Below are 27615 nucleotides of genomic sequence, written 5' to 3'. Positions count from 1 at the left end.
TTCCTTTCCATCTATCTTTCCGAAATACTGATGGCTGGTGAGTGGCAAGTAACATGTGTGCCACAAAAGTGCCAGGCAATGACCATTTCCAATAAGAGAGAATCAAATCAACTCCCCATGACATTCAACGGCATTACCATCACTGAATCCCCGACTATCAACATCCTGAGATTTAAGGGCAGCACGGTGGCACAATGGTTAGCACTGCTGCCTCATGGCGCTGAGGACCCGGGTTCGATCCCGGTCCTGGGTCACTGCCCACGTGGAATTTGCACATTCTCCCCGTGTCTGCATGGGTCTCACCCCCACAGCCCAAAAGATGTACAGAGTAGATGAATTGGTCACACTAAATTGCCCCTAAATTGGAAAAACAATTGGGGGTGGTTACCATTGACTAGAATCTGAACTGGGCTAGCCATATAAATACTATGGCTATAAGAGCAGATCAGAGGCCAGGAATCCTGCAGCGAGTAATACGCCTCCTGACTTCCGAAAACCTGTCTACCATCGACAAGGCACAAGTCGGGAGTGTGATGGAATACTCTCCACATGCCTGGATGAGTGCAGGTCCAACACACAACACTCCAGAAGCTTGACACTATCCAGGCAAAGTAGCCCACTTGATTGGCACCCCATACACAAACATTCACTCCCTCCACCATCGAAGGACTGTAGCAGCAATGAGCAATATATACCATCTACAAGATGCACTGCAGGGACACATCAAGGCACCTTAGGCAACACCTTCCACAACCACAACCACTACCATCGAGAAGAAGAAGGGCAGCAGATACATGGGAACACCACCACCTGGAAGTCCCCTCCAATCACTCACCATCCTGACTTTGAAATATATCGACATTCCTTCACTGTCGCAGGGTCAAAGTCCTGGCGCTCCCTCCCTAATAGCACATGTATCGACAACACGTGGACTGCCACAGTTCAAGAAGGCAGTTCACCACCACCTTCTCAAGGCAAATAGGGATGTGCAACAAATGGTGGCCCAGAGCTGATTGTGAGCTTTGACAGGGAAGCAACTTGTTATTTGGAGGGATGGGGGTCAAACATTGAACAGCGGGAAACAGTACTTTGGGGCATCAACTCTTCGAACTTTTGAGTGGAAATAAAGGTTTGAGAAGGTGCAGTGTTTAATGAGGGCAGAGAGGTCAAGAGTTTCCTTTGAAGGAAAGGTGACGGCAGCTTTGAAGAGGAGGAAGAACAGTTCCCCGGGAGCGAGAACTGTTAACAATATGGAGATCAGGAAGGAAGGTTGACTGGTCAACAGCATAGTGGGAATGTCGAGAGAGCAGAAGATGGATATCATGAGCATGGGAGGGCATTGGGGAGATGAGAAGAATGCTGGAGAAAAAATAAGATCTAAGGCAGAGGTGAAGAGGCTAATGCAGCAGAGGGAGTTTGAACAGGTGGTCTCAATCTTGGGGTCAAAAATCCTTTATTTTCTCCCACACTGAAGGTGAGAAAGAAAGGAGCAAGGTGGAGGGGTGTTTTTTGGAGACTCGGGTATGGAGAAATGGAGCTTGGCGTTAGCATTGCAAGATGATACTGAAGAAGTGAGCAGTTTGCGCAGCAAAGAGCAAGACCTGCTAATTCTTTGTGGTCCAGCAATATCTGGCGAATGAACCTAGTCGTGTGATATATGCATTCAAGTTTGTGCCCCTTGGACTTAATGGAGGAAAGATGAATGGTATACCAGGGGAACAAATAGGATGGGAGACAGTATGGATTTTGCTGGAGACTAAGTAATCAAAAGTGGAGGTCATATGTGTAATTGAGCTCGAAGTTTTGTGGTGAATAGAAGGCTAAAGAATTTCAGTGATATGGCAAGTGACTTGGGAGGGTTTTTATTCTAGGGGTGGAAGAAGAAGGAAACAGTAAAATTATTTGAGATGGCTTTGTCTATCGTTCAATGATGGAAATAGAGAGGCCATGTGAAATTGAAGAGTCGAGGGGTGGCCAAGAGGATGGTTGGAGAGATGAAGGGAGGATGGTAATGGAGGTTGAAATCATAGAGAGGGAGAAGTTGCTCATGCAGAAGTCGAGGAAAGAGCGAGTATATCTGCATGATGAACCTGGTGTGGGATTGAGTGGATGGTAGAGCACAGAGATTTTAAAGAAGATTAATGGAACAAGAGTGATACTCAAAGGAGAAGCCATGCCAGAGCATTAGGAAGTTAAACTGAGATTTGGTGTTAAGAGTCAAACTGCCAACATGGTATAAGGGTTTAGCCAAACAAAGTCTTCAGTGAGGAGAAGATGTTATTTTCTGTGTAGACCACAATCTCAGTGCAGGTTGTCATAGATGTCAAGGGCCATGTTAGCAAGCTTAAAAGGCGTTGAAGTTACATACTTCAGCATCATCCAAAACTAGTCACAGTGTTGCCTTGTGTCCACCTGTTAAATTTTAATCAATTGCTGCCACAGCCTTTTCTGACAAAATTTCAGATTTCCACCTGGTGCAGTTTTTTGTTCCCTGGTTAAAATTGTTTCATATTCCTCAGCAGAAATTGTTTAAAAATGGCCATGATAATGAAAAATGAAAATGAAAGTCGCTTATTGTCACAAGTAGGCTTCAAATGAAGTTACTGTGAAAAGCCCCTAGTCGCCACATTCCGGCACCTGTTCGGGGAGGCTGATACGGGAATTGAACCGTGCTGCTGGCCTGCCTTGGTCTGCTTTCAAAGCCAGCGATTTAGCCCTGTGCTAAACAGCCCCTGCATGAAATTTCTTTCACCACTGAGTGGGTTACTACTAGTCTCACTGTAACAGCTAACCTCCAAAAAAAATAAGCTATGGGATAAAGACTTTCTATACGTTGTGAGAAGCAATTGGTTAACAGACCAGGGAGGTGGTGGCCATGAAGAAAACCTTTGATGCATGCAGAAACATTGTCAATCTCAACAATTTGGTCCTGCTGTTTCAATGTCTATTCGGAATGTGTACTTTTACTCTAATCTAAATAAAATTGGTTCAAACTTTAAGAAACTTATTCAAACCTATTGAATTTTAATATGGATTATTTTATCATTAAAGGGAGCAAATATTCTTCTGACTGATAATGGCCATGTGAAATTAGGTAAGAATAATCTTTTTCTTTGCTTTAGAATTAGTAACTTGATTTGATTTATTGTCACATGTACCGAAGTACAGTGAAAAGTGTTTTTCTGCGGCCAAGGGAACGTACACAGTACGTGCATAGTAGACAAAAAAGGAATAGTCGACAGAGTACATTGACAAATGGTGCATCGACAAATAATGATTGGTTACAGTGCGGAACAAGGGTCCAAACAAAGCAAATACATGAGCCAGGAATACTTGATAATAAGCGTTGCTCAATGGATAGTTAGAATTCTTCAGTACATATTAAATTGGGCTCCTGAAATTGTTTTTGCGATCTAGGCAAGTTATTTCTGTCAGGCACAGGATTTGAAGACGGACAGAATTTGAAGTTGATGGTGTCGATAGAAAATGGAAAACAGTAATCAGAGACTTATGAAATCGATGGCACAGAAGGAAACCATTTGGTCCACCGCGTCTGTGCCAGGAAATTCAGCCAACATTTTTTACTGTGTAGAAGAGTACAGACAGGGGTGTTGGAACAAAAACCATGGCAAATTTTGAAAAAGGACTGGATTAGTTCAGATTATAAAAGAAAAATAACTATTAGCTCCAGAATTACAGAAAGAAACCTAACAAAAGGTAGCCCAGTCATCTTCTGCCTGCATGTGTTGTTCTGCAAGGGGGATTTGTTTCATTACTACAAATGCTGCATCAGCTAACATGTAATAAACAAAATATATTAAGCTTTTTTCATGAGTGCTGAATTTCGACTGAGACTTCCTCAAAAGGTGAAATGGTTAATTAACTGAATTCTCTTGTACATGAAGTGATGTTCATTGTTTTTAAATATACAATGCTCTTTCTCTGCTTTTTCAATTTCAAATGGTTGATTTTCTTTGAGGTTAATGTGGAAACTTCTAATGGCAGATGGTCAGTAAAACAGACTGCTGATCATTAATCCTTAGATAAAGATGCTTGATGTGGCCAACTTTATTATACTCCTGATATTTAGGGCTGAGGATTATTCTAACAAATATCAATCACATTCATTCATATAGTTCTAAGCGACCCAAGGCACTTCAGTCATCAATGGGTGGGGATAGTACAGCATTGTCTTATGTTAGCTTTTTAAAAGAAAGAAAGGCTTGCTTTATGTAATAATTTTCATGACCACTGAACATCTCAAAGTGCTTTACAGTGAGCTCTGTTTAAAGTGTAGGCACTGTTGTAACATGGAAATCCCGGCAGCCAATTTGTGTGCAAGAAGCTCCTAGAAACAGCAAGGTAATAATGAGCAGATAATCTTTTCCTGTGCTATTGGTTGAGGGATAGATAAATATTTGCCAGGACACCGAGGATTATTCCCCTGTGCTGACTCAGAGTTGTGCCATGGAATCTTTTACATCCACCAGAGAGGGCAAACATCTCATCTGAAAGATGTGCAACAACAGTGCAAAACTTCTTCACAAATGTACTAGAGTATCTGCCATGATTTTTGCACTCAGGTCCTGGAAGGGGACTGAAGGTGAAAATGCTATAAACAAAACCAAATCATATGGTAATCTGATATCATGTTAGTTACAGTATGAAGCTGAGCATGTATTAATGATACAGATCCAGAGCAGTGACCAATCGGGGAAGAGTGAAAGGGCTATAATCTAAAAGTATCTCTCTACCATTGATCAAAATTGCCAAATATAGTTCATGTACTAATAACCTACCATTCACATTTCAGCTGATTTTGGAGTTTCTGCACAGATTACTGCAACTATAGCAAAAAGGAAGTCATTTATTGGGACTCCATATTGGTAATGTTTACTATTTTTTCTTATCATTTTCTTTGTGTCTTTAGCATCAAATGCCATTAATTTTACAGATATAAATATTAACATGGTATTCTTAATGTACAGAACTGTGAATACATAAACAAACATCTTTTGAATACATTGACTCAAATATATCTTGCAGGGTACCTTTCAGTCTATGTGGCTTTGTTTAAGTGAATAAAATTTCTAAAATCAATGAATCCATTTTAATTTCTCACCCTTGTTGAACATCTGTGACATGCACTATTTAAAAAAAAAAAAAAATTTTAGAGTACCCAATTCATTTTTCCCAATTAAGGGGCAATGTAGCATGGCCAATCCACCTAGCCTGCATATCTTTGGGGCGAAACCCACGCAAATATGGGGAGAATGTACAAATTCCACACGGACAGTGACCCAGAGCTGTGATCGAACCAGAGACCTCGGCGTCGTAAGGCAGCAATGATACCCACTGTGCCACCGTGCAGCCGAGACATGCACTATTTTTAAATATAAATTTAGAGTACTCGATTCTTATTTTCCCCCAATTATGGGCCAATTTAGCGTGGCTGATCATGCAAATTCAGTGTCCCACTCCCGCTTTCTCTCCATACCCCTTGGTCCCTTCAACCGCAAGGACCATGTCCAGCTCCCTCTTGAAAATATCCAGCAAACTGGCCCCAACAGCTTTCTGTGGTAGAGAATTCTACAACTTCGCAACTCTGTGAGAGAAGAAGTTCTTCCTCATCTTAGCTTCCCCTTATTCTTAGGCTGTGACCCCTAGTTCTGGACGCCCCAACATCAGGAACATTCTTTCCGCATCTGGCCTGTCCAGTCCCATCAGTATTTTATATGTTTCTATGATATCCCCTCTCATTCTTCTAAACTCCAGTGAGTACAAGCCCAGCCTTTCTTCATATGTCAGTCCTACCATCCCGGGAATTAGTCTAGTGAACCTTCGCTGAACATCCTCAATAGCAAGAAGGTCCTTCCTCAAACTAGGAGACCAAAACTGCACACAATACTCAAAGTGTGACCTCACCAAGACTCTAACTGCAGCAAAACATTCCTACTCCTATACTCAACTCCTTTCGCTATGAAGGCCAGCATGCGATTAGCTGTCCTCACTGCTTGCTGTGCCCGCATGCCAACCTTCAGCGACTGTGCCACCATGACACACAGGTATCATTGCACTTCCCCTTTTCCTAAACTGCCACCAATCAGATAATAATCTGCCATCCTGTTTTGCCAAAGTGGATAACCTCACATTTACCTACATTATATTGGATTTGCCCACTCAACTAGCCTGTCCAAGTCACCATGCAGCCTCTTTGCATCCTCCTCACAGCACACGCTGCCACCCAGCTCAGTGTCACCTGCAAATTTGGAGATATTGCATGCAATTCCCTCGTCCAAATCATAAATGTATATTGTAAACCGCTGGGGTCCCAGCACTGAACCCTGCGGCACCCCACTAGTCACTGTCTGCCGCTCTGAAAAGGACCTGTTTATTCCCACTCTCTCCTCCCTCTCTGCCAACCAGTTCTCTATCTATGTCAATACATTACCCCCAATACCATGAGTTTTAATTTTGCTCACTAATGTGTAGGACCTTGTCAAAACCCTTTTGAAAGTCCAGATACACAACATCCACTGGTTCACCCTTGTCCACTCTACTGGTCACATCCTCAAAAAATTCCAGAAGATTTGTCAAGCATGATTTCTCTTTAGTGAATCAATGCTGACTCGGACCAATCCTGTCCTCGCTTTCCAAATGCTGAGTTATTTCATGCTTAATAATTCACTCCAGTATTTTGTTTTCATAAACAATTTTATTGAGGCATTTTGGCACAGGAACCCCCCCCCCCCCCGAAGAAGTTGATAAATGGTTGCCACCTCCAGGCGAACCCTGACAGTGACTCTCTCAGAGCGAACTTAATTTTCTCCAGACCGAGAAAGCTCGCCATATCCGATAGCCAGGCCTCCGACTTCGGGGGCTTTGAGTCCCTCCATGCCAGCAGTATTCGTCGCCAGGCTACCAGGGAAGCAAAGGCCAAAACGTCAGCCTCTCTCTCCTCCTGGACTCCTGGGCACTACGAAACCCCAAAAATTGCCTCCTCTGGACTCATCACCACCCATGTTTTCAGTACCCAGGAGATAACGTCCGCGAATCCCTGCCAGTACCCCCTGAGTTTTGGAGTTGCCCAGAACATGTGGACATTGTTTGCTGGTCCTCCCGAACATCGGCGCACCTGTCCTCGAATCCAAAGAATTTACTCATCCGGGCCACTCTGTCATGTGGGCCCGGTGGACGACCTTAAATTGAATCAGGCTGAGCCTGGCGCATGTTGCGGTCGCGTTAACCCTGCTCAACACCTCTGCCCATAAGCCCTCTTCTATCTCACCTCCGAGCTCCTCTTCCTACTTAAGCTTCAGCTCCTCGGTCTGCGACTCCTCTGCCCCCATAAGTTCTTTGTATATACCTGAGACCCACCCATCCACTGGACACTACCCTGTCCTGGATCCCCCTAAGTGGCAGGCATGGGAAGGATGGAATCTGTCTGCGTAGAAAGTCCCGCACCTGCAAGTCCCTGAAATCATCCCCTCTCGCCAGCCCAAATTTCTCCTCTAGCGCCCTCATGCTCGGGAAGCTCCCTTCCAAGAACAGATCCCCCATCCTCTCAATCCCAGCCCTCCGTCATGTTCGGAACCCACCGTCCATATTTCCCGGGGCAAACCTGTGATTGTCGCAAATTGGGGACCAAACTGATGCTCTCACTTCCCCCACATGCCTTCTCCATTGGCCCCAGATCCGCAAGGTCGCCACCCCTATAGGGCTGGTGGAGTACCGTGCCAGCGGGAGCGGCAGGGTCTTGACTCCAGTATTTTCCCCACCACTGATGTCAGGCTAACTGGTTTATAATTCCCCGTTTTCTCTCTTCCTCCTTTTAAAAAAAATGGGGTTACACTAACTACCCTCCAATCCATTGGAATTTCCAGAGTACATAGAATGCTGGAAAATGATCACCAATGCATCCACTATTTCTAGGGCCACTTCCTGAAGTACTCTGGGATGCAGAGCATCAGGCCCTGGGGTCCTATCGAGTTTTAATCCCATCAATTTCCCCAATACAATTTCCTGACTGATAAGGATTTTGTTCAGTTTCTCCTTCATGCTGTATCCTCTGTCCCCTAGCATTTCCAGAAGGTTATTTGTGTCCTCGGTGAAGACAGATCCAAAGTATTTGTTCAACTGGTCTACCATCTCTCTGTTGCCCATTATGAATTCACCTGATTCTAACTATAATCTAACTGTTTGTCTTCACCAGTCTTTTTCTCTTCACATATCTATGGAAGCTTTTGCAGTCAGTTTTTGTTTTCTGCAAGCTTTCTCTTTCTCTCGTATTCTAATTTCCCCTTCCAAATTAAACCCTATGTCCCCCTCTGCTGAATTTCAAATTTCTCTCAGTCCTTCAGACTTGCTGCTTTTTCTGGTCAATTTATATGCCTCCTCTTTGGCTTTAACACTATCCCTGATTTCCCTTAGCCATGGTTGAGTCACCTTCCCCGTCTACTCTTGCGCCAGACAGGGGTATACAATTGTTAAAGTTCATCCATGTGTTCTTTAAATGTCTACCATTGCCCACCCACTGTCAACAACTTAGGTATCCTTTGCCAGCTTATCCTAGCCAATGTCTCATATCATCAAAGTTCAGGACCCTAGTCTCAGACTTAACTGTGTCATTCTCCACTTTAATTAAAAATTCTACCATATTATGGCCACTCTTCCCAAAAGGATCGTGCACCTAAATGTTGCTAATTAATCCTCTGTCATTGCACAATACCCAGTCTAGGATGACCTGCTCTCTAGTTGGTTCCTCGACATATTGGTCGAGAAAACTATCCCTTATACATTCCAGGAAATCCTTCTCCATTGCATTGCTACCAGTTTGATTAGCCCAATCAATATGCAGATTGAAGTCACCCATAATAACTGCTTACTCATACTCCATACATCTCTAATTTCCTGTTTGTTGCCATCCTCAACCTCACAACTACTGTTTGGTGGTGTGTACACAACTCCCACTAACGTTTTTTGCCCTTTTGTGTTCCGCAGCTCCACCCATACTGATTCCACATCATCCAAGCTAATGTCCTTCCTTACTATTGTGTTAATCTCCTCTTTAACCAGCAACGCTACCCCACCTCCCTTTCCTTTCCTTCTATCTTTCCTGAATATTGAATACCCCTGGATGTTGAGTTCCCATCCTTGGATACCCTGGAGTCAGGTCTCTGTGATCCCAACTACATCATTTCCGTTAATGATTGTCAGCGCAGTTAATTCATCAACCTTATTGCAAATGCTCCTTGCATTGAGAATCGGGGCCTTCAGGCTTGTTTCTTTTGACATTTATTGCCCTTTTAGAATTATGATGTAATGTGGCCCTTTTTGATTTTTATCTCTGGTTTCTCTACCTTCCACTTTTCCCTTTACTGCCTTTTGTTTCTGTCCCTACCTTACTTCCCTCCGACATCCTGCATCGATTCCCACCCTCTTACCATATTAGTTTAAACCCTCCCCAACAGCATTAGCAAACACTCCCCCATGGACATTGATCCCAGTCCTGCACAGGTGCACACCGTCTGGTTTGTACTGGTCCTACCTTCACCAGAACCGGTTCCAATGTCCCAGGAATTTGAATCTCTCCCTCTTGCACCATCCCTCAACCACATATTCATCTTTGCTATCCTGCCATTTCTACTCTGACTAGCACATGGCACTGGTAGCAACCCTGAGATTACTACCTTTGAGGTCCTGCTTTTAGTTTAACTCTTAATTCCCTAAATTCAGCTTGTAGGACATCTTCCCGTTTAGTGCCTACATTGTTGGTGCCTATATGCATCACGACAGCTGGCTGTTCACCGTGCTCCTCCAGAATCCCCTGAGAAATCCTTGCACCTTGCACCAGGGAGGCAACACACCATCCTGGAGTCTCGTTTGCGGCTGCAGAAATGCCTATCTATTTCCCTTACAATTGAATCCCCTGTCACTATAGCTCTACCACTCTTTTTCCTGCCCTCGTGTGCAGCAGACCCAGCCACGGTGCCATAAATCTGGCTGCTGCTGCCTTTCCCTGGTGAGCCATCTCCCCCAACAATATCCAAAATGGTAAACCTGTTTTGGAGGGAGATGACCGCAGGGGACCCCTGCACTGCCTTCCTACTCTTCTCTGTCTGGTGGTCACCCATTCCTTATCATCCTCAGTAATTTCTGTCTGCGATGTGACCAACTTACTGAACGTGCTGTCCACGATTTCTTCAGCATCACGGATGCTCCAATGTGAATCCATCTGCAGCTCCAGAGCTGTCAAGCGGTCTGACAGGAGCTGGAGTTCGTGACACTCCTGCGCGTGAAGGAGTCAGGGACACTGGAAGAGTCCCTGAATTCCACATCGCACAGGAAGAGCATGACACGGGTCTGTGATCTCCTGCCATGACTTAACCCTTAAATTAACTTGACAACAATGCCAAGAGAAAATAAGAGAAAAGAAAATAGAAAATAAAAAATACTTACCAGTCACCAGCCAATGCCTTACATGCTGGCTGTGAAGTCATGGTTCGATTTCTTCCTTGCAGCTGTACTTAGGTTCCCAGTACCTTATAGCCTATAAACTATAAAAAAAAATCTAGCAACTCTCTCAATCTGTCTGTCCCTTTTTTTTGGTTAGAGTTGACTTCTCTCAGAATCCTCTTTTGCCGCAGATATGTATGGGGAGCTGTTGAAGAGAGAGAGTGCTGCAGTGGAGGAGGTTAAGCGTAAGTGGGAGGAGGAACTGGGTGGGGCGCTGGGGGTTGGTATATGGAGTGAGGCTTTGCGGAGAGTTAATGCGTCCACGTCGTGTGCAAGGCTAAGTATCATCCAGTTTAAATGGTACACAAGGCCAATATGACGATTTCCAAGATTAGTCGGTTCTTTCCAGGGGTGGAGGATAGGTGTGGGTGGTATGCAAGGAGGCCGTTGAACCATGTTTGTATGTTTTGGGCATGTCTGAGGTTGAGGGGGTCTTGAACGGGATTTGCAGATATAATGTCGAAGATTTTGGGGTTAACGGTAGCTCAGAATCCAGAGGTGGCAATATTTGGGGTGTCGGAGGGTCCAGGTGGAGAGAGAGGCTTTGCCTCCCTGATAGCCTGGAGATGGATTTTGTTGTGCTGGCGAGACTGAGCCACCGAGCGTAGGGGTATGGGTGAACGATTTGGCAGCGTTCGTGCACTTAGAGAAAATATAGTTTGCCATCAGGAGTGCAGAAGAGGGATTCACCTTCAGGTGGAAGCTGTTCATCGGCTTCTTTAAGGAGTATTGAGTTGTCGGCGCGGGGGGGGTTCTTTGTTCTGTTTGGATTGGGTTTAAAGTTAAAAAGGGGGGAGGCATTGGGGTGACAGCGGGCAGAGTGCGGGGTGGGGGGGAGATTGTTGGGGGAGGTGTAAGAATGTTTTGACTGTTTGCTGTTACTTCGGTGGTTTTTTTGTGTTTTTCTTTTTTGTTATGTAAAATGCCTCAAAAAAACTTTATAAAATAAAAAGTTTGTGCAGTTGGATCTATTCTTCTAGCATTCGAAGATTGTTTATGTTCTAGAATATATACATTATGTTTGAACCACATCTAAAGACCAGTGTATGTGTGTATATGGCTGCCATTTGTAGTCGCCCATGAACCATCAGAGACAGTCATGAGGATAGAGTAATTCTTAAGATACACCCAAGGGTCTTCTCTCTTCTCGCGCCCGCCCCCAAGATGATGTTTATTTAATTTGAGTTAGGATGTTGTACTCTATGCATTTCCTCATGATTCAGATAAGATTGTGTGTTGCAATATTTCAACATGCCAGAGCATTTTGCTTTTGTCCATCACACTTGGAACTTTATGCGGGGTCCTGGCATTTAGTTGAATAGCTTTTGAGACATAGCCAGGTGGATAGTAGAGTATGTTCCACTATTGCTATTTAACTAAGCATTGTATGTGTGGTGCCCCTCATTTTGCTGGTTACTTTTGGCTAACATTGGCAAGCTTTTTGGCAGATCTTGTTAGGAGCAGCAGTGCATCTTTCTGAAGTGCTACTTTGGTATAGTTTCTACAAAGTTAGAAAGATACCTGAATGATAGACTACCTTTTATGATCTTCATTATTCATTAACTTATGGCATGTCACACGCTACCCACCCTTCACCCTACCTACCTTTCAGGCCTTGTTGGCTCAATTCCTTTATGGGTAGGAGGCTGTTTTAGCTTATCAACCACAGAGGGCTTCTTATTCAGATTGTAGGCGTTTAAATTTTGGGGTATGAGGCCATATTGAGGCCTTAATTCCTCAGAAGCAGCAAAAAAGTTCCTATGTTGTTTGAAGGATGTTATCATTTGAAGAATGCTAAATTCTCCACATGGCAAGTAATCTTATTTAATATTCTACAAGCGTCACATTTCAGGAGTTATGTCAAGTACAGATGCCCATCTCACAGAAAAGATTCTTCCGAAGTTTCTTTTTATTAAACGTCATCTGCTTAACTTGTGTAACTATGAGGCCTGGTTGTTTATTTTTCCTGCTAAAAAAATATTATTAATACTCTCTGTATCTTTTTCTGTAATCAGGCAGGAGTTAAATGCAGATATAAATGCAGTTATATTTTTATGTTCATTAAGGAAGATGGCAGTTATTTCCATTGGCTCTCATCCAGATTTGCAGTAGGTCTTCCTGCCACATATACAGCAAATCCACAAACATCTGAATCCTACTTCATAGACTGTGTACGTTTTAAGAGTCAGCATGGCTGTGCAGAAACTTCTGCTTTGCTCCACGTCCATGTCTAAGGTCTCATGCTCATTCCCGGTGAGGATTGATCATGTGGGCTTTGAGAAGATGACTCCAATGGTGCTTATTGAAGTGAATGAGTGACACATATTTACTTCACACACCACCATTTTGTTGACCACACTAATGGAGCTGATTCTTCTGTGAAATACAAAATTGCCAATGTGATTATTTTATTTATAGAATTAGCTGCAGACCACTATAGAATTTATGGTGGAAGGAAACTCTCAAATATTGAATTAAATATGAGAATGAAGGTATTGGGGAAAATATTTTGCTTTTATTTATATTTTGTGTGAAAGTGCAGGCAAAAGTTAAGTTTAATTTGTGAACTTCATTTGTTGTCTAGGATGGCCCCAGAGGTTGCAGCGGTGGAGAGGAAAGGTGGATATAACCAATTGTGTGACATCTGGGCAGTCGGCATAACTGGTATTGAGCTAGCTGAACTTCAACCACCAATGTTTGACTTGCATCCAATGAGGTAGGAACCAAGATAAATTCTGTATTGCTGCTGTTCGACTGTGAAATCTTTCCCTCTCTTCACACAGGCTAAATATTTTGTTGCACAGTATTGGTTTCACAACATAAATGCTGCTAAATAAGGACGATAGTGAGCACGCTGATTTGAGTGAGGTTGCAAACCTCTGAAAATTTTGCTGAAATAAAGATATAACTTTCATTTTTTAAAAATTCATTTACGGGTTGTGGGCGCTGCTGGCTGGGCCAGCATTTATTGCCCATCCCTGAGGGCATTTAAGAGTCAATCACACTGCTGTGGGTCTAGAGTCAAAGGTAGGCCAGACCAGGTAAGGATGGCAGATTTCCTTCCCTAAAGGATGTTAATGAACCAGATGGGTTTTTATGACATTCGACAATGGTTTCATGGTCATCAGTAGACGTTTAATTCCAGATTTTTATTGAATACAAATTTCACCATCTGCCATGGTGGGATTCGAACCCTGGTGCCCAGAGCATGACCCTGGGTCTCTGGATTACTAGTCCAGCGACAATGCCACTGCCTCCCCAACTCAAATGTTATACTTCGCCCACAATATGATGAGCACAGTGTCATTGAACCTTCTTATTTAACCAGTAGCAGTATAGCACTATGTTTTTTGCAATTCTTGCGCTCATATTAATGATAACATTCTATGCAGCAATTGTCATGTACAAGCCATGTCTAAGAAAGGCGGATTTTGATAATGTCAAAATGGTTAAGTTTATTTGCAAGGTGTGTACAGTAATACATATCAGATTGTGATACAGTGCCCTGTGATCCTTAGAACACCCAGTACTCCTACTGAGGGTAGGAGACCAATCTGCCTTTGGTCATTGTCGAAGGACATAGACCTGTCTGTTGGAAGAGACTGTGTGTAAGGGCTCTTCCTGTTGATTCCCATATTTCCTATTTCTTTTACTTTGTCATTATCGTTTTGGTCCATGGATCTTTAATGGAGACATACCTTTAAGTCAAGCAGGGAAAGCGAGGAACAGTTGCAAAGTAGCACATTGTGCTATGAAGATTTAGATTTTGAACAGAGGAACTCAGACTTTATGGCACCCGAGAGATTGGAGGGATTTGGTTCGAGGCCAAAGGATTGGCCATGGACCATATTCTGCCCAGCAACAGACAGCAATTTAGTCCTGCCAAATGGGGTTTGTTCAGAGGACCTAGACGCTGAGAGGAGAGACTGTGTGTTGCTCTCTCAAAAATGTTTTTGCCTGCTGTTTCTGAGTCTGCAAAGAAGTCTTGGGACTCTGATGAGTCTACAGTGAAAACTATTACAGACTGAAAGCAAAGACAACATCCAACTGGAGGCCTAGATTGAAGAATTATCTAACTGAAAGAGGTCCATCTGAAACAGAGACTCTTACTTTTAATATTCCCCCCCCCCGGCGCGTGTGTGTGTGTGTGTGTGTGTGTGTGTGTGTGCGCGCGCGCGCGTGCGTGCGTTGTATGGGTGTAGGGGATGAGTTAACCAGTTGTATTAGTTGCCTATTTAGTTATTATTATTATAAAACTATAAGATGACCATAAACCAGGTTGCCCAGATCGATTGATAAAGAGGTTTTGTGATGCTGGAGTCTGCCTTAAAAAGCGAAAAATGTAACTTCCAGGCCTCTGAAGTGACTTATCTAGGGAAGTAACTAGGATTTTACGTCGATGGAACAGTGTTGCACCCTTTGCAAGAAAAGATCATCACCATATGATATGTCCCTGCACTCAAAAATGTCAGTGAGTGTAAGCCCTTTCTTGGTATGGTCAATGTTTGCATGTTTATTTAAAATCTAGCCACAATATTTGCACCATTGCACCTACTTTTAAGGAAGAATCCATGGTGGCAATTGAGTGAACCTCAAAAAGAAGCCTTCTGATTTGTGAAGCAAGCATTGCAGTCTTCAAAACTCTTAGTGCATTTTGATCTGGGGAAACCAATAGTGCTGACATGTCCCCTGATGGTAAGAGACTGTTTTATCCCACAAAATGGGAGACAGTACTGAACTCCCAAACCTTTGCCTCAAGAACCCTTTCCGAAGCAGAACAAAACTACGCCCAGATTGAGTAAGAGGGCTTTGGGGTTACATTCAGTGTGAAGAAATTTCACCAATATGTGTAAGGTTGACAGTTCAACATAGTGACAGAGCATTGCTGGGTTTAAGGGAAGACAAGCCCATATTACCCATAGCCTTGGTGAGGGTGCAGCATTGGGCCCTGCTGTTGGTGGCTTACAACTATATTTTTCAAATCTGGCCTGGGTCACAAATTGCTAATGCGGATGCATAAGTCGCCTGCCCCTACCTAAGAAAATTCCGTCACCACCAGTACACTAAGAGATCAATCTAGCCTTAAACTTCCTAGACATTCTGTCAGTATCCGCGGGGCATGTCTTCAGCTGGACACAATGAGACCCTATTCTTCCAAAGGTTAAACGACTGATGTAGTCTGGCTGGCAATATGAGAAGTGTGAATTGCTGAGGCCCGACTTCACTCAAGACGAGTTGACATGTGATGACGGCGTGATTCACTGGGGACTACAGGTGATCATCCCACTTCAGGCTAGGGGGCGAGAACCCTCCTTCAAGAGTTACAGAGGGCCATCCCAGGGCAGACAAAGATGAAGTGGTTGGTGCGCAGTTACGTCTGGTTGCCAGGAATAGACAAGACTGTTGAAGAGCTCGTCAACAGTGCCACCTTTGCCAAATGTAGCAATCTTTGCCGCCTTCTGCCGCACTTCACCTGCACTTCATCCGTGTAAATGACCAGGTCGTCCATGACTAGAGTTAATGTGGATTATGCGGACTTATTTTCGGGCAACATGTTTTTGGTGCTGCTAGATGCCCACTTGAAATGGTTATTGATCCAGGAGATGTGGACCATTACCTCGGTGGCCACGGACGAGGCTTTGCGCTGTGTGTTTGCCTTACTTTGGCTTCCTGAGACAACCGTTTCAGACAGTGGTACCCCCTTCAGCAGTGATGATTTCCAGTGTTTGAGAGAGCAAATGGCGTACAACACGAGAATTGTCCTTTATCCTCCAGCTTTGAACAGTCTGGCTGAGAGGGCCGTTAAAACTTTTAAGAACTCCATGAAAAAGCAGTCAGATAAACCACTTTGTCAGAGGTTGGCTAATTGTTTGCTGTTGTACTACTCTACCCCAGATTCAATAACAGGGGTCATACCAGATAAGGAGCTCATGGGCAGTTGGTTGAGAGCCTGATTGGACCTTCTATTTCCAAATGTGGCAAGGAAGGTGGAGGCATGCCAGCCTTCTCAGAAGAGACAGTGGTCAGAGCAGGGAGAGGACAGTTCGTCCCGGATGGGAGACCGGTTTTGGCCATAATTCTGCTGCAGGTTCGCCATGGTTAGAAGGACCAGTTGTGGCCGGTTGGGGCTGGTGTCTTATGTGGGGATGTTAACAGGAACTCCATTAAGAAACACGTGAGGAGTCTAGGGGTGGTGACCCCCAATGTGGAGTTGGCGAGATCAAGAGCACCATGAATACTCCTGTAACTGGTTCCAGCCCAGGGGAGCCATGGGCTACCACTTCTGTTTAACCAACTGTGTCTGCCGAGGGCGGTGGGGCTAGTTCGCTTGTTGTGGAAGTGCCTGCCTGAGGTGGCATCGGCTGTGTACCACCTAACCATCCAAAGGAGTGCCGAGCCTGTGGTTGGGCTTCGGAGGGCTCCGGATCAATTAACCTTATGGTGGACTCTCTTTCCTCGCTTGTCCCTGTTAACAATTGTGACTTTTGTGCATAATTATTTATGGGGAAGTGTATTAAAGGGACTTGGGGGGGTGGGGTTTGCTCGGGGTCCTGAGAGCAGTAACCTGGGCAGCGTTGACCAGGGAGCTGAAGAATAAAGACTTGTGTTTAATGTCTGTGCCTGTAACCTATTTGCCTTTCCCTTTCATTAATAATTCCCTTTTGTTTACTGAAGCTTCCAGTATATGTCTCAGGCCACCACAATAATTTTAGTCAAAATGCCTTCAGATTCCTTAATAGAGCATGTATATGTGTCTGAATACTCTTTGATTCAACGTATGTACCTTCCCTGTAGAATTGGATATTTTCTGTTAACTTTTCACATTTAAAAGATAAATTGCATTACCAGAATCAATCCAACACTGAAGAACTGCGACTTAGTTGAAGAAGTGTGCAATTCTGTTGAATGATCTTGCAAGGGGTAATGTTCTTGTCGGATGGCCTGATTTACATTACAAGAACACTTGTCGCTAAAGCTATTAACAATTTATTAACATTAACTGTTGGTAAGCTGGCCGGCACGGTGGCACAGTGGTTATCACTGCTGCCTCACGGCTCTGAGGACCTGGGTTCGATCCCAACCCTGGGTCACTGTCCATGTGGAGTATGCATATTTTCCCCCTGTCTGCTTGGGTCTCACCCCCGCAACCCATAGATGTGCAGGTTGGATGTATTGGCCACACTAAATTGCCCCTTAATTGGAAAAAAATAATTGGGTACTCTAAATTAAAATAAAGCTGTGGGTAAACTAAATATAAAATAACAGATGAATAACAGTAAGATCAAGCACAAGCAACCTCTCTATTCAGCTTCCTCCTGCCAGACTGAGGGGCCACTGACTCTAACATTCACTTATAAACTCGTGAGATTCTTAGTTGTCAGTCGGTGAATTACAACACAACCATGATATCACTACATCCCCTTTCCTTTGAAGGAATTAATTAAGATATTATCATCAGTATATTTACATGAGATATCTATGAGTATTATTATTTTTTTAATTTTTAAAACTGGTTTAGCAAAAACAAGAACAGCAAGCATAGTAGGTACAAATAGTCAAAATCTACAAATTGAGTCGATCAGGTTTTCTTCCGACTCTGGTTGATCTTCTCAAAGTTTGACCTTGCTGCTCAGAACTTGTAGATTCAATGTTCTCCATGACATTCTCATGCTCAGGAACTGCTGAACTATCTGACACTGCAGCTGACGGTGATTCTGACGTAGATTTGTCATCCATCACGTTGTTGTGAAAGTCTCCTCTGGTTTTCAAGAGTGTGTAATGATTTCTTCTTAAAACCAACCCATCCTCGATCTGTACATTGTAGGAACGAGGTGCTGCTACTTCAAGTGCAATAGTTTTTCTCAGCCAATTGCCTGAATCTTCTATTCTCACAATGTCATCACTACTCCGAGGTGTTAAAGTTCTAGACGCTTTATCACATAACTCCTTTTGTTTTGCTTTAATGATTTGCATTTCCTGCAGTACCACTGCATTCTCTTCCTTTGCCAAGTATGAAAGTGTGGTACGCAACCTTCTGTTCATGAGTAACTGTGCTGGTGATGTACCATGTGACAATGGTGACACTCTAACTCAATAGTGCGAGATATGGATCAGATTGGTTCTATATTGCTTTCTTCAAAAATATGTACAACTTTATCAGCTTTTCCATTGGCTTGAAGGTCCAACGGACTTGACGTAATGTGATTGACATCATTCTTTAAAATTTAGAGTACTCAATTATTTTTTCCAATTATGGGGCAATTTAGCCTGGCCAATCCACCAACCCTGCACATCTTTGGGTTGTGGGAGTGAGACCCACGCAGACACAGGGAGAATGTGCAAACTCCACATGGAGAGTGAGTGATCCGGAGCCGGGCTTGAACCTGGGCCCTCAGCGCCATGAGGCAACAGTGCTAACCGCTGCATCCCCGTGCTGCCCTTGATTGAAATCGTATGTGATTGCGAAGTGTTGCCACTCTATACAGCTTAAACAAGGACCGTTGTCACTCACGACGACTTGGAGAATTCCGTGTCTAGCAAAAATTGACTTGGTAAGCAGTATTACACTGCTTGCCGTTATGCTTGACAGGAGAGCCATTTCGGGATAGTTTGAAAAATAGTCTATGATCATTAAATAATCTTTCCCTCATAGGTGGAAGAGATCAATAGCTACTTTCTGCCATGGTGCCGTAGGCGAATCAGGTATTTGCATAGGTTCTCTTGTTTGCTTGCAACGATGCATCTGGCATGTGTTACAACAACTGACCATCCTGCCAACATCCTGGTTTTGTACTTGGCCAGTAAACAGAGGCACAAGCTCTCCGTTTACATTCTTCAATCTCTAGATGTCCTTTGTGACTTTGTGAATCCTCTTTAGTACATCCTCGCGAAGAGATTGAGGTATGACTTTGGTGTTCAAATGAAGTACCACTCCATTAAATGAAATTAATGAAATGAAAATCGCTTGTCACAAGTAGGCTTCAAATGAAGTTACTGTGAAAAACCCCTAGTCGCCACATTCCGGCGCCTGTTCGTGGAGGCTGTTACGGGAATCGAACCGTGCTGCTGGTCTGCCTTGGTCTGCTTTCAAAACCAGCGATTTAGCCCAGTGCTAAACAGCACGGAGTTCAGATCCTGTACTCTAGAACTCCATACATTGACCCCTGAGCCAGTGTGAGTTGATGTTCCTCATCACGCCTTGAAGAATTTGATCCTTCCTGGTCTCTTAGATGTCACATAGTTTCATATCTGATTCTGGTAGTAGTGTGGAAATAAGATTGACATGCAGATCTACATATTCAGCAATTTCACTACTGATACTTTATATCGGCACTCTTGATAATGCATCTGCTAAGAAGAAATATTTGCATGGCGTGCAGATGAAATTGAACTCAAAGCGTGGCAGCGTTGCAACTTCATCATCAACCTCCGAATGCGCAGAGACATCTGGTTGAAATTTTTATTGATGTTAACCAGAGGATGATCTGTCTCCACTGTGAAAGTTGGAAGCCCATAGACGTAGTCGTGGACTTTCTCCAAGCCCACAACTAAATCCAAGCATTCTTCTTCGATTTGAGTGTATCTCTGCTCTGTTATCGTCATGGATCGTGATGCATACGCGACTGGTTTCCAATCGTCATGCTCGAGTTGCAGAAGAACTGCTCCCAGACCATCTTTGGGCGGTTTGGCTGTTGACACTTTAATCTGCTTAGACAGGTCAAAAAATGTGAGAACTGGCATGGTGGTTAGTGAAGTCTTTAGCTTCTTCCACTCCTGCTCCTGTTGCTCAGTCCAAGTGAAATCTGTTGTCTTGTGCAGGAGATCATGTAGATGTGTTGTTTTTGCTGCCAGGTTTGGAGTGAATTTCCCTATAAAATTAATCATACCCATCACTCTTAAGATGGCTTTCTTGTTGTGTGGTTTTGACATGTTGAGAATTGCTTGAATTTTGACCGTGTCGGGTTCAATGCAATGAGAGCTCGTCACCTAGGAATGTGACCTCAGTTACTCCAAATTGGCACTTTTGCTTGTTGAGCTTCAGCCCATTTCTCCTGATGCTCATTAGAATTTTAAGCAACCTCGTGTTGTGCTCTTCTGAGGTTGAGGCCCAAAATATGCTATCATCCACGTACACACGTACACCTTCAATGCCTTCAATTATGTGCTCCATGGCACGGCGAGAAATTTCTGATGCCGAAATTATGCCAAACGCCATTCTCAGAAAGCAATAACGTCAAAATGGTGGATTAAAAGTGCAGCACTTTGTACTTTGTTCCTTTAGCTTTAGTTGCCAGAAACCACGAGATGCGTCAAGTTTCATAAAGAATACCGTGGGCAGCACGGTAGCATAGTGGTTAGCATAATTGCTTCACAGCTCCAGGGTCCCAGGTTCGATTCCGGCTTGGGTCACTGTCTGTGCGGAGTCTGCACATCCTCCCCGTGTGTGCGTGGGTTTCCTCCGGGTGCTCCGGTTTCCTCCCACAGTCCAAAGATGTGCAGGTTAGGTGGATTGGCCATGATAAATTGCCCTTAGTGTCCAAAATTGCCCTTAGTGTTGGGTCGGGTTACTGGGTTATGGGGATAGGGTGGAGGTGTTGACCTTGGGTAGGGTGCTCTTTCCAAGAGCCGGTGCAGACTCGATGGGCCAAATGGCCTCCTTCTGCACTGTAAATTCTATCTATGAATTGTGCACCAGCCACCTCAGATGTGATTTCCTCAGGCGTTGGTATTTGGTAGTGTTTTCTTTTGATATTCGCGTTAAGATCTTTGGGATCCATGCCTATGCGAATATCGCTATTTTTCTTTGGAGTTTACCCAGTCGGTAGGTTCTTCTATCTTTCTGATTACTTTTAATTTTGTCATTCTGGGGCGGCACGTGGCACAGTGGTTAGCACTGGGACTACGGCGCTGAGGATCTGGGTTCGAATCCCGGCCCTGGGTCACTGTCCGTGTGGAGTTTGCACATTCTCCACATGTCTGTGTGGATTTCACCCCCACAACCCAAGGTTAGGTGGATTGGCCCCGCTGAATTGTCCCTTAATTGGGAAAAAACAATAATTGGGGACTCTAAAAATTTTTTTTAAAATTGTCATTCTGTCCAGCTCCATTTTGAGGTTTTGCATCCTCTTTGAGTTGTATCTTGTAGGTGAATTGTAGTGCACCAAACCCTGTGAACACATCGCTGAATTTGCTGACAATGTTCTCAGAATCGGTGGAGTGTTGATCCAATCCTTTGTGGATGCTATATACCAACTGCACTAGACCTAATTCTTCATCGGACTTCTTACCTAATAATGAATCCAAGCCCTCGGATACAATATAGAATTGGACGGAATAAACTGTGTCCTTCACCACCACACTCGGGTCACAAGCACCATAACATTTAATGCTTGGACCATTATAATCTCTCAGATATTTTGTGATTTCTTCTTATCGGCTGAATTTTTAGATTTGTTAAATCAGTCATGCTGATTAAATTGGCTTTGGTGCCAGTGTCTAACTTCAATTGGACCACTGTACCATTCACTTCAAGTGGTAGCAGCCATTTGACCTCATCAATCTCACCAAAATGGAGTATCAGTTTGCATTTTTTTGAGTGCTGGAGAATTTTTTGATATCTCCAAAAAATTCTTCTTCTCTGTTATTACTTCAACAAACAATGATGTTTCATCACTGGAAACTGTGTCTTCCACTGTGCTGATTGATTTGAGGTTGAGCTTAGAGTAATAATTCTGAGCAAAGTGATTTTTTCCTTTGCATCTGGAACAAAACTTGCCAAACTTTGGACACTGCCCTAATTTGTGCCTTTGACCACATCTTTTACACAGAAATACACTTCGTCCTCATCTTTAACCTGTTTGTTGGTGTGCGAGGAGCTGCAGGAACTTTGCCACCTTTTTTCGGATGTTTCCCGCCTTTTTGGAAAAAGGACGGCAACCGGACTGTTTTCCTCCAAGAAGACGCCACCATTACTGAGAAACATTTTTGAATGCTGTGCTGCTAGCTTGTGAGCCTGACACTGTTTGTTCCAAAGACAGCTCCATTTCCCTCAGCAACTGTTCCCTCAGCTTATTTTCATTCACACCAAACAAAATCTGGTCTTGAATCATGGAAGGTTCCACTGCAGAAAAAATGCAGGTTTTCGGTTTTAACTTTAAATCAATGATGAAATAATCTGTGGACTCTCCTATCTTCTGTAAACCTGATCTAAACACATAGCTTTCATAAATTTAATTCATTCTGGGGCTGCAATGTGCGTCAATTCTTCAAATGACTTTCTTAAAATTTTTACTACCTTCATCGTTTGCAAATTTAAACGTATTAAACACAGCAGTTGTTTAATACGCTCTGCCGCTGTTAGGAGCATCGCTACCGTGCGCAAATCTGTTTGATCTTCTAAATTTACTGCAGTAAGAAACAGATTAAATTGTTGTTTAAACACACGCCAGCTACTGTCTACATTACCATGACATCTGAGATTCACTGGTGGCTTCAAGGACTCCATTCTTTCAGTCTGCAACATCTTCAAATCTCTGTGGACCTCGTGACAGGCTTGTTTTTCTCCCCCTCAGTAGCTAATACAATCCAGTCTTGGTACCATGTAATGTTCTTATCGGAAAGCATGATTTATATTACAAGAACACTTGTAGCTAAAGCTATAAACGATTTATTAACATTAACTGTGAGTAAACTATATACAATATTATTACATTCAGCAGCCGCCTGATGTTCGCAGTTAGCTGCCTACCCTTGACAAAGCCCGTCTGATCCTCTGCGACCACCTCCGGTACGCAGTTCTCCCTTGGCTGCTCCCCGGCCTTGGGTTTCAGTCTAAGCCACCTGTGCGCTCTGGCGAGCCCTGTGGGTTTGGAGAAGCTGTCTCTCCTGACTAAGTTGTCCAGCATTTGGGGGACGTAGCCTGTCGTGACTTTGCCCTCGACACCTTCCAGCAGGCCCATGATCCTGATATTTTGTCCTCGGGACTGTTGTCCTGGTCCTCAACTTTCCCCCTTAAATTCCCCTAGACCACCACCAACCTTCTGCCCCCAGGGCGATGATTCTGTCGCGCTGATCCATGGTTGAGGATCGTCCTCTCCTGAGTTGCCACTTTCCTCCCCAGCCCATCGATTGCCTTCTGCATGGTGGTCATCGCCTCTGCCACCACCACCTTGGCCGTCACCTGGATTTCTATCCTGATTGCCTCCTTCATGGCGGTCAGCTCTTTCATCAGAAAGCTCTTCCATCTGTCTCGAGGTGGGGGCGGGGGAGGCAGATGCCCAGGTCGTTGGCCATCCTCTCTCCTGGGTGCCCGGGGCCCCTTCGCCTCGTGGGTCTGCCGTCTCGTCCGCCTGTTTTTCGTGGCCCTTTCCGCCGCTTTTGCCATCTCTTCTGTCCCTCGAGCTCCCGTTCGCTGACATCTTTTCTTAGTTGCCCTCCTTTTGCTGTGGAGGGTTTTTGTCCTGGTTTGGAGGAGAGCCACCTGACGCGCATCTGCTCAGCACATTACCGTCACCAGAGGATTCCATTGTGCAATAAACTGTACGAAGAGATATAATGAGGTGTTTGAAACCAAGCACGAGACAATTGTTGGGGTTTGTTTATTATGCACTTTTGGGCGTTGGTTACCTTTGACTGTTGAGGGAGAGTGGGGGGTGGGAGGGTGGGGTGGGGGAGTGGTGAGGAGGGGAGGGGGGTTTGGTCTATTGGAGGGTTTTATGAGGTTGTTGCAAATTGTAAAATTTTTGGAAGTACAGAAATGGAGAGCACAGAAACGCAATGCCAGTCCGGACAGTTTGGCTGGCAGTGAACATGTCCATAGGAAGAGATCAAGACTGTTGAAAAGTTGTTGAATAAAAAGGCACAGGGTGGAGACGACTGCCACCCCAACAAGTAATCGGGGAGGCAACCCAGCTGCAGCACCAGCCGGTCCGACATGCCGAATATGGCTTCTATGGGGACCGGGCTCCACGTCCTCATGTAAGATCATTCAGCTGTATCAGCCCCAATCTCCCTCCCTACCACTCCCAACGTTTCCTCCCACTTCTCCTTAACCCCCTCCAAAATCCTCCCATAAACCGCCAGCACCGACAGCCCTGACCCCCCTGCAAGAACCTGCCTTCATCCTCACCCACAAAACCCCCCCTCCCTGCTCCATCCCTGAATCTTCTCTGTTTTTGCAACCCAATAATACTACGTCAAATTTGGGAGGCCTAGCCTCCGCCTACTGTCCCCTCTGCAGTATCACCTTCCAATCCTAGCCACCTTCCCCGCCCAAACAAGATAGGAGATCAGCCTGTCCACCCCCCTAAAAAATGCCTTGGGCAAAAAGACTGGCATTGAAACAAGAACAAGAATCGCAGCAAAACAGTCATGTTTACTGCCTACACCTGGCCCGCCAAGGAAGGAGAGAGCGTTTGTCCCACAAATCGGCATTCACCCTCCCCACCAAGCCAGTGAAATTAAACTTCCGAAGCCCTGCTCAAATCCAGCACCACCTGCACCCCCAGATACCTAAAATGAGATGCCACCAGCTGAAATGGTAGATACCCACCCTCGCTCCCACTCCCCGAGGAGAGACAATAGAGCACTCACTTTTCCCTAAATTCAACTTAGATGATAACAGATGCAAAACAGCAAGAACTGCAAAGTTGGAAACAATTTGGGGTGTACACAGAAGTCCCAGATAGCGAACAATGAGTTCTATCTCATAGATGGAAAGCACAGAAAAGGTGCTTCCTAATGGAACCTATAAGCCAAAGCCAGGTTGGGGGCATGAGGTTTTGAAGAAAACTTGAGATGTAAGGGTTGATTCACCTATAGCAGGAAAAGTTACTTTGAAGATCATCTTGGCTCTGTTATCGACAAATACTTGGAAATGCAAGTCGATAAATGTTAAAGCTGCTTTCTTACAGGCACATCAGCTTGAAAGATAATTTTTCTTCACCCTCCGAGAGAGGTGGCAAATGCAGAATGGACACTCTGGAAGTTAAATGTGTACATGGGTTGAATTACACCTCCAGAGCTAGGCATTTCTCAGGAGGTTGGCTTTGTTAAAGTTGGGCTGCCTTCAGTTGAAAGCAGATCCTGCAATGTTTTATTGGCACCATGCAGAAATTTTTCAGACATCTTCACAATGCATGTGGATAATTTTTTGTGGGGAGATAATAGCGAATTTGAAAGTACTGTTATTAACGGACTTCGAACGGAGTTCAACATTGGAATTCCGGCCTCTGGTGCATTCAAATGCATTGGGTTAGGAATCCGGCAGAGTGATTCGCATGTCATTCTACATCAGCAGCTTTATTTGGAGAATATTAACCTCATAGCAATTACTTGTGGTAGGGCCTTACAAAAGGATACAATGGCTTCTGAAATGGAAAAAGATGAACTCCGAAGTTTAATTGGGCAGCTGAATTGGTTAGGTAGACAAACAAGACCAGGCTCCAGTTTCGATAATTTTGAACGAAGCACCAAAATGAACAGCCCCAAAGTTGAAGAAATTGTTTGAGGAAACAAAACATTCACAAAATTGAAATTGGAGAAGTGTGTTTTGAAATTCCCATCTTTAGGTGGTATTGTTTATAGTGATGCATCTTGCGCTAATCTCTGTGATGGCTTTTCGAGTGTAGGAGGTTTTATTTTTCTCCTGGGGAAGTAAGGAAAATCTTGCCCTTTGGCATAGAAAACTGAAGAGATAAGTGTGTAAAACGTACATTGGCAGCAAAGACACTGGCCCGAGTAGAGGCAGTAGTTACGGCATTTTTTATATCCAGAACCCTGATGATTTTTTTAATAGAGCAGGGAATTCGGGAACAGTGCTTATAGAGTGTCACATAGACAATAAGTACCTTTGGGTGAATGTCCACTTTCCGTCAATAAAAAAAGACTACGGATTGACATAGCGATTCTAAAACAGATGCTAGAGAATGGGGAGATTGACTAAATTCAGTAGGTTTTTAAAAAATAAATTTAGAGTACCCAAATCTTTTTTTCCAATTAAGGGGCAATTTATTGTGGCCAATCCACCTACCCTGCACATCTTCGGGTTATGGGGGTGAGACCCACGCAGACACGGGGAGAATATGCAAATTCACACGGACAAGATCAAGTGGGTTGATAGCAGTTACCAATTATCTGACTGTCTAACGAAAAAATGGGCAAGTTTGAAGAAGTTATTAGAAACTGTGAAAGAGGGGCATCTTTTCCGATAAGAACGGTGGATATTAAAATTAAACCAGAGGAGAATAGGATGCATTTATTGCAGGTAAGAAAACATGTACATTTGTGTTACGGTAATTTATGTCAAATTTGTTTTTAAGAGGGGGAATCTGTTAGGAAAGAGTTAATGTTCCCCAGTAGGGCGGCATGTGGCAGAGTGGTTTACACTGCTGCCTCACAACTCCAGGGACCCGGGTTCAATTCCGGCAAGGGGTAACTGTGGAGTTTTCACTTTCTCCCCATGTCTGCGTGGGTTTCCTCTGGGTGCTCTGGTTTCCTCCCACAGCCCAGAGATGTGCAGGTTAGGTGGATTGGCCATGCTAAATTGCCCCTTAGTGTTCAAAAGGATAGGTGGAGGCGAGGGCTAAAGTAGGGTGATTTATCCAAGGGCCGGTGCAGACTCAATGGGCCAAATAGCCTCCTTCTACACTGGAGGGATTCTATGATTGTAAGATTCAGTGCTTAAGTTAGAATTTGAGTTTTTAATTGTTTGATAGACCACACTAATTAACTGTTTGTTTGACTGCACACATACATAACGGGGATACAGGGGACACTGCGTTGATGAGAAGTTATTGTAGACCACATTAAAATTGGCACCAGTTTTTATTGCTGATATGCCATCAGAGCTAAACAACCAGGCAGAAATCCAGGAGAGCAACTAGGCAGAAATAAGATGGAGCCGTAAGCAGGACACAGGAAGACATTAGGGAGAGATGAAGAGGGGTGAAAAAAAGAAGGAACTAGTAGCATGGTACGAATTACTCGCAGAAGTTTATCTCATCCATTCAAGCTTTACTTATGTTCTTACTCGGTAGGTTTACGATGTCCCAGAACAGAAGTAATGGTAAAGAATGAATGAATAGAAGAAGTAACTAAAAT

General features: G+C 44.0%; 1 protein-coding gene across 8 annotated transcripts in view; it reads left to right on the top strand.

Annotated features, from left to right (window-relative positions):
- The window catches only part of LOC140420140 (mitogen-activated protein kinase kinase kinase kinase 3-like), a 438778-nt gene that overhangs the window by 230094 nt on the left and 181069 nt on the right, over positions 1 to 27615 (top strand). For all 8 annotated transcript variants that reach the window (XM_072504215.1, XM_072504206.1, XM_072504185.1 and 5 more), the window contains exons 7-9: positions 3052 to 3094; positions 4814 to 4886; positions 13100 to 13231. In XM_072504215.1, coding sequence (XP_072360316.1) covers positions 3052 to 3094; positions 4814 to 4886; positions 13100 to 13231 — 248 coding nt within the window. The remainder of the gene's footprint in view (positions 1 to 3051; positions 3095 to 4813; positions 4887 to 13099; positions 13232 to 27615) is intronic.

The sequence above is a fragment of the Scyliorhinus torazame genome, chromosome 1 (genome assembly GCF_047496885.1).
Source record: "Scyliorhinus torazame isolate Kashiwa2021f chromosome 1, sScyTor2.1, whole genome shotgun sequence".
NCBI classification, from domain to species: Eukaryota; Metazoa; Chordata; class Chondrichthyes; order Carcharhiniformes; family Scyliorhinidae; genus Scyliorhinus; species Scyliorhinus torazame.
Note: the sequence above shows the minus strand (reverse complement) of the source record. Positions and strands in the feature narration are given on the sequence as shown.